The sequence below is a fragment of the Hyaena hyaena genome, unplaced genomic scaffold (genome assembly GCF_003009895.1).
Source record: "Hyaena hyaena isolate Hyena2069 unplaced genomic scaffold, ASM300989v1 scaffold_756, whole genome shotgun sequence".
NCBI lineage: Eukaryota > Metazoa > Chordata > Mammalia > Carnivora > Hyaenidae > Hyaena > Hyaena hyaena.
Genome location: NW_024081384.1, coordinates 520,392 through 538,368, shown reverse-complemented (window position 1 = coordinate 538,368; position 17,977 = coordinate 520,392). Strand labels below are relative to the sequence as shown.

General features: G+C 37.6%; 1 protein-coding gene across 2 annotated transcripts; it reads right to left on the bottom strand.

Annotated features, from left to right (window-relative positions):
• Window positions 1-528: 528 nt before the first annotated feature.
• Window positions 529-9,450, bottom strand: LOC120221082 (olfactory receptor 4F3/4F16/4F29-like). 2 transcript variants are annotated; one of them, XM_039218339.1, is made up of 2 exons: window positions 8,508-9,450; window positions 529-536 (listed from the first exon to the last, which is right to left on the bottom strand). In XM_039218339.1, exons 1-2 carry the CDS (start codon window positions 9,448-9,450, stop codon window positions 529-531), a joined length of 951 nt encoding a protein of 316 aa, XP_039074270.1. The 2 variants fall into 2 exon arrangements, with proteins under 2 accessions (XP_039074270.1, XP_039074271.1); XM_039218340.1 differs by lacking the exon at window positions 529-536 and having other exon boundaries at window positions 8,506-9,450.
• Between the last annotated feature and the right edge of the window lie 8,527 nt (window positions 9,451-17,977).

The following is a 17,977-nucleotide window of genomic DNA, read 5'->3' as shown; positions in this document are numbered from 1 at the left end:
TTGATTTCCTTTTGTTGTCTGATGGCTGAGGCTAGGACTTCCAGCACTATGTTAAACAACAGTGATGAGAGTGGACATCCCTGTGGTGTTCCTGATCTCAGGGGGAAAGCTCTCACAGTTTTTCCCCGTTGAGGATGATGTTAGCTGAGGGCTTCTCGTAGTTGGCTTTTATGATGTTTAAGTAAGTTCCTTCTATCCCGACTTTCTCGAGGGTCGTTATTAAGAAAGGATGCTGCATTTTGTCAAATGCTTTTTCTGCATCTATTGACAGGATCATATGGTTTTTATCTTTTCTTTTGTTGATGTGATGTATCACATTGATTGATTTGCAAATATTGAACCAGCCCTGTAACCCAGGAATGAATCCCACTTGATCTTGGTGGATAATTCTTTTTATGTGCTGTTGGATTCGATTTGCAAGGATCTTGTTGAGGATTTTTGCATCCGTGTTCATCAAGGATATTGGCCTGTAGTTCTCCTTTTTTAGCTGGATCTCTGTCTGGCTTGGGAATCAGAGTGATGCTGGCTTCATAAAATGAGTCTGGAAGTTTTCCTTCAATTTCTATCTTTTGGAATAGCTTGAGAAGAATTGGTGTTAATTCTGTTTTAAACGTCTGATAGAATTCCCCCAGGGAAGCCGTCAGGTCCAGGGCTCTTAATTGTTGGGAGATTTTTGATAACTGATTCGATTTCTTCACTAGTTATGGGTCTGTTCACATATCTATCTCTTCCTGTGTAAATTTTGGTAGTGAGTGTGTGTTTAGGAATTTGTCCATATCTTCTAAGTTGTCCAATTTGTTGGCATATAATTTTTCATAGTATTCCCTGATAATTGCTTGTACTTCTGAGGGATTGATTGTAATAAGTCCATTTTCATTAATGATTTTGTCTATTTGGGTGCTCTCTCTTTTCTTTTAGAGACACTTGGCTAGAGGTTTGTCAATTTTGTTTATTTTTTCAAAAAACCTACTCTTGGTTTCACTGATCTGTTCAATTGTTTCTTTGGTCTCTGTGTTGTTTATTTCTGCTCTGATTTTTACTATTTTTCTTCTTTTGGGTTTAGGGCATTGTTGTTGCTCTGCCTCTAGTTCCTTTAGGTGAACTGTTAGATTTTGGACTTGTGCTTTTTCTAATTTCTTGAAATGGGCCTGGAGTGCAATATAGTTTCCTCTTAGGTCTGCCTTTGCCTCATCCCATTGATTTTGTATTTTTGTATTTTCATTTGTTTCCATATATTTTTTAACTTCTTCTTTAATTGCCTGATTGGCCCATTCATTCTTTACTAGGGTGTTCTTTAACCTCCATGTTTTTGGAGATTTTCCAGACTTCTTCCTGTGATTGATTTCAAGTTTCAAAGCATTATGATCTGAGAGTGTGCATGGTAGGATCTCAATTCTTTTATATTTTTTGAGGGCTGCTTTATGTCCCAGTATGTGATCTATGTTGGAGAATGTGCCATGCGCACTTGAGAAGAAATTGAATTCCCTGGCCTCAGGATGTACAGTTCTATATCTGTCAGATCCATCTGGTCCAATGTGTCGTTCAAGTCCATTATTTCTTTAGTGATTTTCTGTCTGGTTGACCTATCCATTGCTGCAAGTGGAGTATTGAAGTCCCCTGCTATTAGCACATTCTTATCTATAAGCTTGTTTCTGTTTGTGATTAATTGTTTTAAATATTTAGGTGTTCCCATATTCGATGCATAGACATTTTTGATTGTTAGTTTTTCCTGATGGATAAACCCTGTAATTATTATGTAATGCCCTTCTTCATCTCTTGTGATTGTCTTTAATTTAAAGTCCAGTTTGTCTAAGTATAGCGACTCCAGCTTTCTTTTGATTTCCAGTAACATGATATATATTTCTCCATCCCCTTACTTATAATCTGAAGGTATCTTCCAGTCTAAAATGCATTTCTTGTAGACAGCAAATAGATGGATTTTGGGTTTTTTTATCCATTCAGCTACCCTATGTCTTTTGATTGGAGCGTTCAGTCCATTTACATTCAGTGTTATTATTGAAATATGTGGGTTTAGAGTCATTGTGTCCTTTGTGGGATTCATGCTTGTGGTAGTGTCTCTGGTGTCTTCGTCCCTTGCAACACTTCCCTCAGAGAGTCCCCCTCAGGATTTCTTGTAGGGCTGGCTTAGTGGTGACAAATTCTTTCAATTTCTGTTTATTTGGAAAGGTTTTTATCTCTCCTTCTATTTTGAATGACAGGCTTGCTGGATAGAGGATTCTTGGTTGCATATTTTTTTCTGTTCACCACATTGAAGATCTCTGCCATTCCTTTCTGGCCTGCCAAGTTTCAATAGATAGGTCTGTCACCACTCTGATAGGTTTCCCTTTGTATGTTAGGGCCCTTTTCTTCCTAGCTGCTTTCAAAATTCTCTTTGTCCTTGTATTTTGCCATTTTTACTATGATATGCCATGCAGAAGATCGATTCAAGTTACGTCTGAGAGGAGTTCTCTCTGCCTCTTGTATTTCAACGTTTACTTCCTTCCCCAGGTTGGGGAAGTTCTCTGCTATAATTTGTTCTAGGACTCCTTCAGCACCTTTCCCTCTCTCTTCCTCTTCTGGGATTCCTATGATAAGGATATTGTTGCATCTGACTGTATCGCTGAGCTCTCCAACTCTTCTTTCATGTTCCTGGATCAGTTTGTCTCTTTTTTTGTCAGCTTCTTGTTTTTCTATGATGGTGTCTTCTAAATCACTTACTCTCTTTTCTGCCTCTTCAATCCATGCATTGGACGCCTCCAGTTTATTATGTATCTCATTTAGTGCATTTTTTATTTCATCATGTCTATTTTTATGCTCCATATTGTTTGTAGCCATAGTTTCTTTGATGTCCTCTATGCTTTTTTCAAACCCAGAGATTACTTTTATGATTATTGTTCTAAAATCTTGTTCAGTTATGCTGCTTATATCTTATTTGAGCAGTTCATTAGCTGTCAGTTCTTCTTGGAATTTCTTTGGAGGAGAGCCCTTTCGGTTCGTCATTTTGGTTAGCTTTCTAGCTCTTGTTAGTTTTATAGACTTGTTATACTCTCTGCATCTGTGAGTGCTACTGTACCCAAGAAGACTCTTTGACTGTCCAGGGCCTATCCTTTCAGAAAGTGTTCTTTGAATGATATCTCTTGGTCTCTCTTGTTGAGGTCTCAGTTATTTTACTTTCCTACTCGTTTTGGTATTTGGGACTCTCCACCATGTGTACTTTGTCTTGTTTCTTGAGGTGGCCCTGGAGAAGAAAACAGACAGACAAACACACAGGGAACAGAAGCACACAAATGCACAGGCAAATCCAACAAACGCACAAACTGAGAGGGAAAACTAAAAAATAAAGAGAAAAGACGGAGGAGGGAAGGTGAATGATAGAAAATAAAAATACATTAAAAAGTCAAAAAGAAGAAAAGAAAAGGAAAAAAGAAGAAAGCCGATAGATAAGAACGGTTTAAAGCACATAGCCAGATTTCCCAGCTACAATTAAATAGCCAGGTGTATGCAGTGCTTGTTGAAGAGCATAGGGAAAGAGAGAGATGACAGGGTGGGGATGAGGCAAAATTGGAAATAGAATGAACAGGCAGAAGGGATAAGAAGCTTTTTCAAAGAGCTAAAGGGTGGAATATGGTTGGAGAGGTGAGAGAAAGATGCCGGTGTTATCCAGAGAAACTATATAGTCTGATTACTCCTGAGAGAAAGGGATGAAAAGGTAGGTAGGTGTAGAATTTACATCTACAGAATGGACTAAATGTGACTGTTTAAGCAAGCCAGTGACCACAATTAATCAGGTCAGTGTTCCGATTAAAAAAAATTTTTTTTAAGTAAAAAAAAAAAGGAGGAGGGCAGCTCTGTAGCAGTGATGGGCATGGTTTGATCCAATGCTCCCGGCAGGAGTTCTGCCTTGGCAGTTGTGGGGAGAAGAGTGGCTGTGCTGAAGTCCCTTCTTGAACCAAGCTCTGCACCTCACATTTTTGGGCGTGTAAACTCCCCGTGCCAGGGGTGCAGCCAAGGTGGGTCGTGCTCTATATCCCAGGCTAGGCCCCGTTTCTAAATCCCAGTCCGTGCTCCCCACTGAAATTTCCATAGACACAGACTTGCAGGTGATCCCCTCAGGGCAATTCCAAGCCTCTCGCCTAGCCCTGGGGATTGAGCCAAAAGCTGCTGCTCCTGTCTCCTCCCAGTCGGGTTGGCCAGCAAGGACAGGGGTCACCCTCAGGTAGGCTGAAGAGCGGGAAACCGGGCCCTTCTGTGTCTCATCACCTGAAACACAAACTCACGGGCAAATCTCCCAGTTTTAAGCCCTTTGCCTCCCCTCTATGGGTCCAGCCGAGCCAGAATCACAATGTCGCAGGTGTGAGGCGCCTCCAGGTCAAGTTGTCGTGCAGGGATTTGGCAAGCACGCAGATATTTTCCCGGGGATTGTTTGGGATAAGTACATCCCATGGAGAGCCGGGGACCAGGTTCCTCTGTGTCCCGAGCGGAGGTTTTTCTGTTCCTCAGCGACAGGGACAGTGTCTTGAGCAGTTTCGGCCTCACTCTTTCCCCTCTCACTCCCCACAGAGGGGGATCTGCCCTGTCCCTCTGTGTCTCTGATCCCAACCTGATTTTATCTTCCCTAGTTCGCACTCACGTTAGAAGGCTTTATCAGTGGACTCTGCCTCTTTCTCCCAATCTCCTGGATTCTGTATGGTTTCATATGGCTTCACATCTTTTCCATGCGAGATATGGGGGCAAGTGCAATGTACGGAGCTCCCTACTTCTCTGCCATCTTGCCCCTCCCTCAATCTGTCTTGTTTCCATTGGATGAAGAATTTGTCTCATTTCCATTGAAAATAGAATAAAAGTTCCATTATATATCTAGTATGAGATTTTATGTATCAGTCTAGGCTTTTAATTTTTTGGTAAACCTGACCCTTGATCAGTAGCTGAAATTCTAAAACTGACCCACAAGTTTTATGTGTGACTGTGTTTCTGTAATTGAAGAGCCTTTTCCTCTCATTTTGTGAATAATAAATTTGATATATTTTTCTACTTCAAGGATATATTAATAAATCAGATACAAATCCTCCTAAAGGAATTCTGTTAGTATTGCTTTGTAGAGATTAATAAGTGCTGTCTTAAATCTACTATTCCCCATATTCCAAAAAGACAAAGACAGCTGAATTTCTACTGTTTCATATATGCCATGCTTTTCAGAGAAAAATTCTCATAGAAATTATAGCTCCAAACACTTTTTTATGTTTCAAACCATTTTTATATGAGAATCCAAATACAAATAATAAAAATAATTTTTTGAACACAGACTGATTTCATAATATGCTTTGTAAATAGCTGTGGTCTTGGGGCACATGGGTGGCTCAGTTGGTTAGCCATCTGACTTCAGCTTAGGTCATGATCTCATGGTTTGTGGGTTCAAGCTCCACATCAGGCTCCATGCTGACAGCTCAGAGCCTGGAGCCTGATTCAAATTCTGTGTCTCCTCTCTCTGCCCCTTCCCCACTTGTGCTCTTCCTCTCTCTGTCTCTCAAAAATAAGTAAATGCAAGGAAAATAAATTTTTTTAAATAGCTATGGTTGTTTGTGATTTTATCAGAATGGAACATAAAGATCCACTTAAAATTATGGAAAATAAAGTGTTCTGTCATTTGGAAATATAATTCAATTTTATAGTGAGTCTACTGAAATATAATTTCTAAGATTCATAGTTGTTTTAAGATTTTGGTTTCGCATTAGTAATTAGTGGATATTCATTGGATAATTTTTAAATGAGATTGAGTATTAAAACATTGGTCATGGTGTATGTGTCGTGTGCGTGTGTGTGTGTGTGTGTGTGACTTTACTTATACCTTTATAAGGGTATATCTTTGGATCATGTTGGTGAATGTGTTATTTTTACCATACTAAGAATGTTTATTACCTTTAAGAATGTGTAATTGGATGTTTGAGACAACAGGAGATTAGATTTTGAGCATTACTGAGCCTTATTAGTTTACTAACATAATAATGTATGACAGACAATTTTCAATTGCCCACAAGTTAACAGACTTATCTCACTGGTCAAATTTTAGTCAAGCTCCTCTGAGCACTCTTCTCTACTAGGCTTCAACCTGGAGCCCATCCTTGTTGGGCTTGCACACGCCATTTATAACTAGAATCCTGTTAAGTCAGTTTAGAGAAAACCCCTCACTTTTGATAGCTAGTCAAATTCCTAAACCCCTACTCTGAAGAACTGATCACTCTGGCTTGCCTTTAGCAAGCTTTTTAGGTCCTTTAGCAAGAATTCTCCGTATGCTTAATCTCTCCTCTTAGTAATTTCTATCCAGCAACCACCACCCGGTACCCCCCCCCCCGCCCCCATCTGCTCTTTAGCTATAAATTCCCACTTGTTCTAATTGTATTGGAAGGAAAGCCTGGTTCTCTACCCCTATTGTAGTAGGGGCTGATTAAAACCAGTTTTTCCCTCTTAAACTACTATCGGGATCTGGGTTTGTTTTTTTGTTGTTGTTGTTTCGTCTTTTTAACAGACTATTGTCTGTGAAACAAATTACTTAGGTTAAAGTCATAAACTAGATGATTAAGACTGTATGAGAGGGGTGCCTGTGTGGCTCAGTCGGTTGAGTGTCCGATTTTGGCTCTGGTCATGATCTCAAGTTCATGGGTTTGATCCCCACGTCAGGCTCTGTGCTGACAGCTCAGAACCTGGATCTTGCTCTGAATTCTGTGTCTCATTCTCTCTGCCCCTTCCCCACTTGTGCTCTGTCTCTCTCTGTTTCTCAAAAATAAATATAAAAAAAAATTTTAAAGACTGTATGAGAAGTGTGTGGTGTCTGGATGGCTCAGTTGGTTCAGTATCTGACTCTTGATTTTGGCTCAGGTCATGATCTCATAGTTCATAAGACTGAGCCCCACATCAGGCTCTGCAATGACAGCACAAGGTCTGCTTGCAGTTCTCTCTCTCTCTCTCTCTCTCTCTCTCTCTCCCTCTCCCTCTCCCTCTCCCTCTCCCTCCCTCTCTCTCTGCCCTTAATGTGCTTGCATACTCTCTCTCTCTCTCAGATAAACATTTTTTTTAAAAGACTGTATGAGAAGTAATTATAGTAAAAAAAAATGCGGTTGACATTGCAAGGTAATAGGATCTGGTTTTATTTATTCGGGGAGGAGGGGGAATGGATAAATTTATTCTAGGATAAAATATCTTGTTATTCCAGAATCTGAAAGAGGAAGACACAACCCATTGTAGATAAAATACTGTAGGAAGTAAATTCTATTTGCTTTGGTTTCATATTTTTTTAAAACAATGAGACTGAAACAATGATATAGGTTAATATTCTGGCAGTTTGCAAGCTCAACTTTAATTGGTTTGTTTTTTTAAAACAGGAATGCTTTATGACCAAGTACTATATTGAAGCAAGACTAGATTTGGTTTTCTCTCTGTTACAATGACTTGACAAATTTCTCTTGGTATATTCATTTTACTCTTGACTAAAGGCAATAATGTTATTTACCTTCTGTGTAATCCTCCAAGTTAGCAGAGATCCTTTAACTCCTAATAATAATTTTTTGGGGTCTTGTTTTTTAATTTTTCTCAAGTTTTTGTTTAAATTCTAGTTAGTTAACATGTATGGTAAAATTGGTTTTAGGAGTCAAACTTAGTGATTCATCACTTACTTATAACACTTGCTCGTCATGACAAGTGCCCTCCTTGAAACCTATCACCCACTTAGCCCATTCCCCACCCACTTTCCTCCATCAACCCTCAGTTTGTTCTCTAAAGTTAAGAGTCTCTTATGGTTTCCTTCCTTTCTCTTTTTTTGTCCTTTCACATATATTCATGTGTTTTGTTTCTTAAATTCCACAAGTGAGTGAAATCATATGGTATTTATCTTTCTCTGATTATTATAGCTTATTCTGACTTTATATACTCCTTTATTTTTAAAAATATAGTTAGTTGCCAATGAAAGAGCTTAATTCTTTCTGTTTATTTTAAATATATTTTCATTCTTATTAGTAAGTAGCTATGCTACAATCATTCTTGTTCTCACAAACTATATTACCTATTCCGCTGTTATGGGTTGTTTTCTGTCCACCAAATATGTAGATTGAAATCCTAACCTCTGATACCTGTGAATGTGACTGTGTTTGGAAATAGTCCCTGCAGACATAGTCAAGATGAAGTTATACTAAATGAAGGTGGATTGGGAAATAATTCCCCAGTTCTGAGGCTGTAAAGAAATATGTCTTCTTATATTTCTAAAAATTACTTCATATAAATGTTATTCCTCAGGAATTCAGTAATTGAGATTACGATAATAGTTGGTTTAAAAATATTTGCTGTGTTACTCTCTCTTTTCAAAAATGAATGCTCCCTCCTGAGTAAAAGATAAAAACGGACTCAGTATCAGTGAGTCTAATCAAATTAAGGTAAGACAAACAACAGCTTCTCCCTGAGTTTGACCATCAGTAATGAACATCAGTAATCAAGGGCTCCTCATAATGCAGGCATCATTTAAGAGATCTTCCTGTAGTTCACTAGCTGTCTACATACTCTCCTTATTGCCACCTTCATTTCTTGATTCTTGAATGTATAGATGACCGGATTTAGGAAAGGAGTGAGAACAGCATCAAAGATGGCCAGAAATTTATCCAGGTGTACGGAGGGAGACGGCCACATATAAAAAAAAATCAAAGGGCCAAAGAACAAGAAAACCACAGTGATGTGAGCTGACAGTGTGGACAGAGCCTTGGATGAACCAGCTGAAGAGTGTTTCTGAACAGTGAGGATGATGATGATATAGGATATGATGAGTATAAAGAAGGAGCCAACAGAGATGAATCCACTATTGGCTGTGACCATAAACTCTAGTCGGTAGGTGTCTGTGCAGGCAAGTTTGATGAACCGAGGAAGGTCACAGTAAAAGCTGTCCAGCACATTAGGACCACAGAAGGGTAAGTTTACCACAAAAGCCAGTTGAACCATGGAGTGGATAAGGCCAGTCATCCAGGCAGCCACTAGAAAGAAGAGGCACATTCTGGGGCTCATAATGGTCAGATAGTGGAGAGGCTTACATATGGCAACATATCTGTCAAAGGCCATGGCGATGAGCAGCACCATCTCCACACCACCAATGACGTGGATAAAGAAGATTTGAGCGATGCAGCCACCAAAGGAGATGACTTTACGCTTTCTGAAAAGGTCATAAATCATCTTGGGCGAACTGACGGAAGAAACTCCCAGGTCAATGAAGGAGAGGTTGGCCAACAGAAAGTACATGGGCGAGTGTAAGTGAGGGTCAGAAGTCACGGTGAGCATAATGAGGGAGTTGCCCATCATGCTTGCCACATAAAAGGTGGAGGAGAACACAAAGAGGAGAAGTTGGATCTCCCAGGAATCGCTGAGTCCCAGGAACACAAACTCTGACACTACAGAGTGATTCGCTCCATCCATTGGCATTGTCGGCACTGCTACCTGAAGAAGGACAATAGGAGAAAATGAAAATTATGATAACTATGTTAATAAATTAGGAGAGATGGCCAAAATTATGAAAGCCTGTTTCTATTTTAGCATTAGAACTGACCTAATATGCTCATGGTCTCTCAAATGTGATTACCCAGAAAAATTGGTGGCTGTCATGTGGAGCTGCTCTCTACCACCAAGTTGGCTGCATTTGATAACTCTGCTTCCTCCCAGGGTTGATGCTGCAATTAGCCATGAGATATAAGATAGTCAACATGAGCCAAAGCTTTTGATTTTTGGTTCCAAACATATGATCTGGCTCCAGTCACATAAAACTAATCACTATTACAATCCTTCCAAGTCTATAAAACTTTATCTGACACACAGACCCTTCTCTTCCACCCCAGTCCCCACCTCTAGGAACATATTCATATTTAATATTGCTTAAAAGTCCTGCTTTATTATTAATAGTACTTATTTTACTATCCTTGTTTATAGTGAACTGAGAATAGTCCTAACTCACCCATTCAACTAAGAGCTTCTGGAAGGAAGAAATTATGACTTATTCATAGTTGGACTTCCTGAAGCAGTGGAAAATGTTCTCCACAGAATGGGACAGGTCTATGAACCATATGTTATCAGTTAAATCATGTTAGTTACAAAATTTTTGAGTGTTTAGAAATTTCTTTAGATTTTTGATATTATAGTGATACCCAAGTTTCTGATTATGTATTTTATAAAAGTATTAGTCTATTAAAGAAGAAAGCTGAGGGGTGCCTGGCTGGCACATTCAGATGAGCATGTTATTCTGGATCTCAGGGTCATAGGTCAAGCCCCACATTGGGTGTGGAGATTACTTAAGTAAATATTTTTCTTAAAAAAGAAAAAAAAACAGATAAAAGCTTAGACTTCAACACAAGTAATTCAAGCAACACTGCCTTAGTGTACTTTATACTTCATGTGAAAAGCTTAAAATTATGAAATGTATCATAATGTGGAAATAATTTTATGAAATCTCTAAAACACTAATCACATTATATTGTAATTATTTACTTTTATTTAGGGAAACAGCATGGCTTAGTAGAAAAAAATATGGGTTTTGGATTTTGATTTCCAAAATTCATATAAATATTCAACCACTGGGGGCACCTGGGTGTTCAGTCAGTTTAGAGTATAACTCTTGATTTCAACTCAAGCCATTTTCCCAGGGTAATGGGATCAAGCCCTGCAACAGACTCCTCCCTCTCTCCCTCTCCCTCTTCCTCTCTCAAAATTCTCTTTCTCTCCCTCTGCCCCTCTCTGCTCACACTTTCTCTCAAAAAAAAAAAAATTGTTTAATGACTAATAGGTTGATTTTGGGAAAGTTACTTAAAGTCTTTGAGCCTCAGTTTATTTATGAAACTGCAATTACTAAAATAATTAATCTATCTTAATCATATGGCTATGTTAAGTATTCAGTAATGCTGTTTACTTCTCTTTACGTCACTTACCCATAAAAGCACTCAACACATGACACATAATGAATGAATAAGAAAATAAAATACTGTTGACCAAAGACGGAGCATCAAACCTCCATATCATAAAATAGATTTCAATAATCAATTATTAATATAGTAGTCACATTCTCTTAGTGGCAAAAATTAAACTATCTTATACAAATGCAGTTGATTTGCTCTCAAATAACACTGTGTTTCTTAATAGTACTTACCACAAAAGTAAGTTATTATTTCTTTAATTTATCCTTCCAAACTAGGCTACAAACCCCATGAACTTATGGACCACATCTGTCTTGTTCAACTCAATGTATGAAAAATTCAGAATCACACCAGATACATAACAAGGACAAATAAAGATTTGTTTAAAGGGTGAATAAAATGTATTTGCTTGGATTAGAGACTGACTATGAAAGAAAAGAAAGAAATCTAGGAAAGCAAACATTTTGTCTGAAGAAAAAAGCCAAAGTAGGAATAGAACTAAAAGGAAGTGTCCAGTGAAGTTAAAGAGATTAAAATCAGTGAGGTCAGCTTTGAGACATCCTGATAAACTGAATATTTCCAATTTAGGAAAATATCTAGTCATTATAGATCAGAAAATAAATACCCCAGTCTGTTAAATTAATTGACCAAAACCATAAATTTACGTAGTGTTAGAGCTTGTATTAGAACCTAGGTTTACTGACTCCAAGATCAGTCCTTTTTCCAAGTCCCTGCTTTCTTTCGTTTATCTGTGACTTACTGAGGATACAGCCTGAACAAAAACATGTGGCAGGGTGATGGTAGAAATTGCTGGAGGAAAGATGAGCCTTTCATGCTGATGACTTCCCTTTTTTGTCATGCTGCTAACTGATGTCTTGGTCTCCATAATTAATCATCCCTGACAACTGTCTGTCAACAAATTAATGTACCTCCGTGTCTTGGAAAACTTAGCTGCTTTCTAAAGCATTTGTTTTTACTCTAATTGTTCAGGCAAATACTCTTATTTAGAACAGAATATGGTTTTTGGATGAACTCAGGACATAAAATGCTATTTAACCTGTTTGACTCAATCTTTCCTTCCCTGGAAGGACTGAGACCCTTGAACAGGGTCCATCATGAGTGAACTACTTAGAAGCTGCCATAATGTTGTCTGTATTCAAGTTCTACCTCCTTCATGAATCACTCTTGACTCATCCAACCTGAGTAGCTTTTTGTTTGTAAGATGTCATTTTAACTCCACAAATGAATCATAGCACTACTCTACCTATATTTCTTCATAAACCCACAGTACCTAGAATAATGCTGGAGGACATAATAGATCTTCAGTAAAAACTTGACTATCTTTTCTGAGTCCAAGTGTATTGAAGTTGATCCCCAATCTTAATATAGATGCAAGGACTCCAGACTTTGTTTGGGACTTCATATTAAATATAGGCTCTGGGTTTTTTGTTTGTTTTAATGTTTAATTCTGAGAAAGACTGTGTACACACAGGTGGGGGAGGGACAGAGAGAGAGAGAAAAGAGAGAGAGAAGAGAGAATCCCAAGCAGGCTCTACATTCAATGTGGGGCTCAGTCTCACCAACTATGAGATTATGACTTGAGCCAAAATCAAGAGTCGGATCCTTAATTCACTCAGCCACCCAGGCACCTCGAATATAAGCTCCATTCATGATTGAATCATTCTTTGAATTCATCTCTGTTTTAGCTCTTAAATTTTATAGGGATTATTTCTATTATTTTTTAAAGAAGCTGCATGGGCTAATGAAATAGGCCTCAATATCTGAAAACCCATATTTCACATTCTATCGCCTAATAATTTGGTTACCTTGAGTAACACACATTTCATCTCTGAGCCCTTTCCCATCTGCAAAATGCATAAAGTTAATATCTTATAGAACTGAGTATATGAGAAAATATATGTCACCAAATCTAGTTAATTCTTTCTCTTTAATGCCTGTAGTAATTGAAATAATATATATGTCCATAGTGAGGACATACATAAGTAAGGTTTTGTAAATTAAAACAATCAAATGAATTATTTGGAAAGTAAGTGAATTAATCAGACATATACTTGTTACAATGGAAAAATATCAAAAATATAACATTGAATCAAAACATCAAATTATAAAATGATACATATAAAGTGAAATAATTTTCTAAATTCTGAAAACACTCAATATTTATAACATTATTAAATGTAGATAAACATATAGGTATTAGAAGTATAAAAGTTTGAATAAGAACGATATCGACCCAACAACTTCAGAGTACTGTTTTTCTCTGGTGAGGGAAAGGGAGAAATCTGACGTGAGTGATTCCAGTTGTTTTTGTAATGATTTACTACCCAAAAAAGTCTGATAAAATAACAGATATTTGTGGTTAAATCTTGAATTGAATCTTAAATTCCAATCATACAGTTTTGAGTACTTTTCAAAGGGTTGAAGTATGTTTTACAATTTCATTTTTAATTTAATACATCTGCCATGTATTTGTTTCTTTCTCTTCTCACTGCCCCTCTTATCAACAGATAGCACTAATCTACCACAGTGCGTCATCAAGATCCTCTTCTTCAAGTGTTTCTGCTGCTCCAAGAAAAACCCATCTGCTCTCAAAACAAACCTAGTTATAGTATTAATAGTTTCATGAGTCCTCTTTTGCCTCCAGATGAACCACCATCTTCTAATAAAGCATCCAGACTTGTCTGGAGTCTGAGCCTTTCCAACCTCATTTTCTATCTCATTTCCTTACATCCATTACTGTGCCCCATGATCCAGATATATCTATTTATTATTTGACAATGCCACATAATACATATGCCCCCATGCCTTCAAATATACCCGTTCTTCTTCTTCAACTTCCCTTCCACCAATTCCACTCACTGCTCTTCTTTCTGGAAGGATACAATTCATACCTCAAGTAAATCATGCTCTAATGTTTATTTACTCTCCTTTCCCCATCATCTCTTCACACTGTAAGCAGATATATACCTTTCTTGTCCATGTTCCCACTCACAGCATTTTATTCAGGCCCCTAAGCATTGCTCACCATCTTACATTACAGTTAGTTTCATATGTAAATGGATTGAGGGGAGGAATTGTGTTTATCCTTTTTGTAATCTCAACCACTAACACGTTAGACTAAAAAAGGATGGAGAGAAACACTGAAGATATTGCCTCTGTCAAAATTGGCTAATGGTTCCAATGGTGTGAAAACATGACCTAGATATAATATAAGTAGCCTTCAACATGGGAAAATCAGATTGCAGTTGAAATAGTAATAGGTTAAAAAGAAAAGAAAAGAAAAAAATAGTAGAGAAATAATATTAGGCATAGCAGCTTTATATTTATAATATCACAATTCAGCAAACATAGGATACAATTGGATGATTTTTAAAAACATGAAAATATGCCTGATTATATAACTGATGAAAATATGCCTAGTGAAGAGACTGGGAAGAGTTCTGAAGAGACAGAAGAAAATAGAAAATAGATTGTAAAGGTGAAAAAGAATTAGGGGAAAAGAAAAAATGATATCAAACTTAACACTAAAATGGAAGAGGAATGAAGAAAAACTGTAGGGGTGCCTGGGTGGCTAAATTGGTTGAGCTTCCCGCTCTTGATTTTTGGCACTGGTCATGAACCCATGGTTCATCGGATCAAGCCCTGCGTCAGGCTCCATGCTAAGAGCATGTAGCCTGCTTGAGATTCTCATCCTCCCTCTCTGCCCCTACCCAGCTGATGTTCTCTCTCTCTCTCTCTCTCTCTCTCACACACACACTCTCACTCTCACTCTCTCTCTCCCACTTTCTGTCTCTCTCTCTCTACCTCCCTCCCTCCGTCCCTCTCTCCCTCCCCCCTTTGTCTGTATCTCTCTCTCTCTCTCTCTCTCTCTCTCTCTCTCTCGCATGCTCACTTGCTCTCTCTCTCTCTCCCCCTCCCTCCCTCTCCAAAATCAATAAACTGTTAAAAAAAAAAAAAGGAAAATAGTATCTAATGACAAAGAGAAGACAAGGCACACTTTAAGTAAGAGACAGTTTATCAGTTAAGATTTGTATTACTTTCTCAAGCCACTCTCCAGAAATTCTGTAATTATAAACACCTTATAGCACTATGTCTGCAAGTGTCCTTTTTAATGTTTTCTTTATTTATTTTGAGTGGAAGGAGGGAGGAGCAGAGAGAGAGAGAGAGAGAGAGAGAGAGAGAATCCCAAGCAGACTTCACACTGAGAGTGAGCCCTAACACGGGACTCCATCTCACCACCAGGAGATCATGACCTAGGCAGAAATCAAGAGTTGTACTCGTAACTGACTGAGCCACCCAGACACCCCTGTCTTCAGATGTGGTGTCTTTTGAGTGCTTTATCTCTTGGAAGACTTTCTCCATGAGCTTAATCAGTTACAGACATCTAGCAGTGATTTTCTTTGCCTTTTGGCTCTCCAATCGCCTTCCACCCTACAAGAACTAGGAATTTGAGGAAAAGTGAATTTAGAGGGGAAGGACCTATAAATATGGGACCTAATAGAGCAACTTTGAATGTTTTTTAGTTACCCTGAAATGTGTACTGGGCGGGGGGGTGGGGGGAATTGAAAGTCAAAAATAAGTTTTTACCAGATATACTAAAAGGAAGAGAAATGCATAAACAAATATCAGAGAATACAGAAATTCACACATCAGAGTTTTAAATCCACTTGAGGCATAGTCAGGATCCAATTTTCCACCGTGAGCAATAGTCATAGACAGGATTCTGGATGGAAACACCAGCATATGATGTTTATTCACTTAGAAGTCATCCAATACCTACAATCAACCTCCTGGTTGGTTATATTCTGAAAGCAGCTTTTCATAAATTGGTGGTGCTCAAAAGGGAAAGTTTTTACACTATTGTTCTCAAACACATTAATTATAACCATTTGTTTTAATTAATTAAATGTCCATGATAGAAAAGCCATAACTCTTTGCCTGATTAACCCTTTTTCTTGACCCATATAGAATTTATCAGTCTTCCAGAAACAAATCTCCAGATACTAAATCCTTGATGGATGAAAGAAATGTTAGCAGCTGGGATTCCAAATAATAGAATTATCCAGCTGAAAGGAACCCAAATCTCCTACATTTGAAAATCAAAACCATCATTCATATATAAATCTCCTTTCCAATCTAAAAATATTGAGGGGTTAGAACCTCCCTCAGCTAAAATATCCTACACTTTATTTTTCAAATTATCACCAAATCCTTCTTAATACCTAAGCAAAAATCTGCTTCTCCTAACTTAAAACAATTTCTTTTACTTTCTATAATTGTGTGCAATGGGAATAGTTTTTGGTGTCCCTTTAAGTTTTTTTCTATTCCTTATGCTCTGCTTTTTATTTCTGTCAGTTAACTTTATATACATAAGCTCAACAAAGTCACCTGTCAGCTTCCTAAATGCTAAACGGAATAAGCCAGTCAGAAAGAGACAAATACTATATGATTTCACTGAGATGTGGAATTTAAGAAACAAAACAAAAAAGAGACCAAAAAATGGTGGTTGCCACAGGAGAAGGAGATGGGGGGATGATTGAAATAGGTGAACAGGGTTAAGAGTACATTTATTATGATGAGCACTGAGTAATATATAGAAAGGTTGAATTGTTACAGCGTACCCCTAAGGCTAATAAATATAAACTGTATATTCATTACATGAATAAAAATTTCATTTTTAAAAACTTAAATCCTTATAATCTCTTTTTCATCTACTTGCCCACTCAAAAACTAACATTTCTCAACTTTCTCTAAACCCTTCCACATTCTACTTACAGTTTACAAAATTAATGTAAAACACTCTAAAATTCTAAAGCACATAAGAGAACAGGAGAACTAATTTGATCTCCTGGTAGTTTTCATTTTGTTTTTAAATTTTTCACAGAACATTTTAAGATGATATTTACATTGGAAATAATTTGTTCAGCTTTGGGTTTTTGAGTGTCTCCTCTAAAATTGATTTATGAGACTCTTTTCCATCTTACAAATTTTACAAGTACCTAATAAATTTGCTTCTCTTTTCACAGAAAATAAGTTGATACTTCATGTTATTTGAAAAGCTAATGGATAGCACCACAACCCTTGTTTTCTTAGTTACGTATGTCACCAATATTTCTTACCTGTTTGTCAAATTGCAGGGGATGAGAATCATTTATATAACCATCACTGGTAACAGAGGGCTGAATCCTAAACATTATAAAGCCATTTAACTTTTTCTACCATCTTTCACACTGTCCTATCACTGTGTAATTCAGTTAAAAGTCAAGGTCAGCTAACCTCCAACACGTCAATACCCTTTGTCACAATTATTCTCTACTCCCAGCCAGTTGGTTATCCCAGACACCATCTACTCTGCTTTAGGATAAGACTCACGTACTTGAGGATATGACTCATGTTCATAGCATTCCAACAACAGAATCATGTCTGACACTAGAGCTCTCTTTATTATTAAATTTATTATCATCTTTCCATTTTACCTGTATAGATAAAAGAGCATTTTCATGGAGTCTTAGATTTTCCTTTGTTCTCTAATGCAGAGTGCCATAAAATCCTGCCATATGTAGAAATAAAGCTAATTAATAGTTCCAGAGAACAGTGAGCAAGTGGCACTGCAGATAGGAATTTAGAAGGAGCCCATGGATCAAGGGACTTTACCCCTAGGGACCTTTGGGTTTGACCAAAGCAACCAAAGTTTCTAAAAATTCATAATAAGATACTAGAGAAGAAGAGGAAAAAACATATATATCAATATACAATGATAAGAACATACTGTGTTCAAGGTCTTGTTACCTTGATTTAAAACTTTCAAATATTTCAACATATCGCTTACAGGTTGCCATTTTTTCTCTTGCCCAAGTCCCCACGAACATAAGAAGTAAGCTCTTTTCCATCTGTTGGTTCAGTGACATAGGGAGCCCAAAGTAGCCAAAGACTAGTCTCATCCATGTTCCCTTTGGAAACTTTCTTCCCTGGAGCACTGAGACCCCCGGACCTACTAAACCAAAGCTAACAAGAATAAATACAGGGAG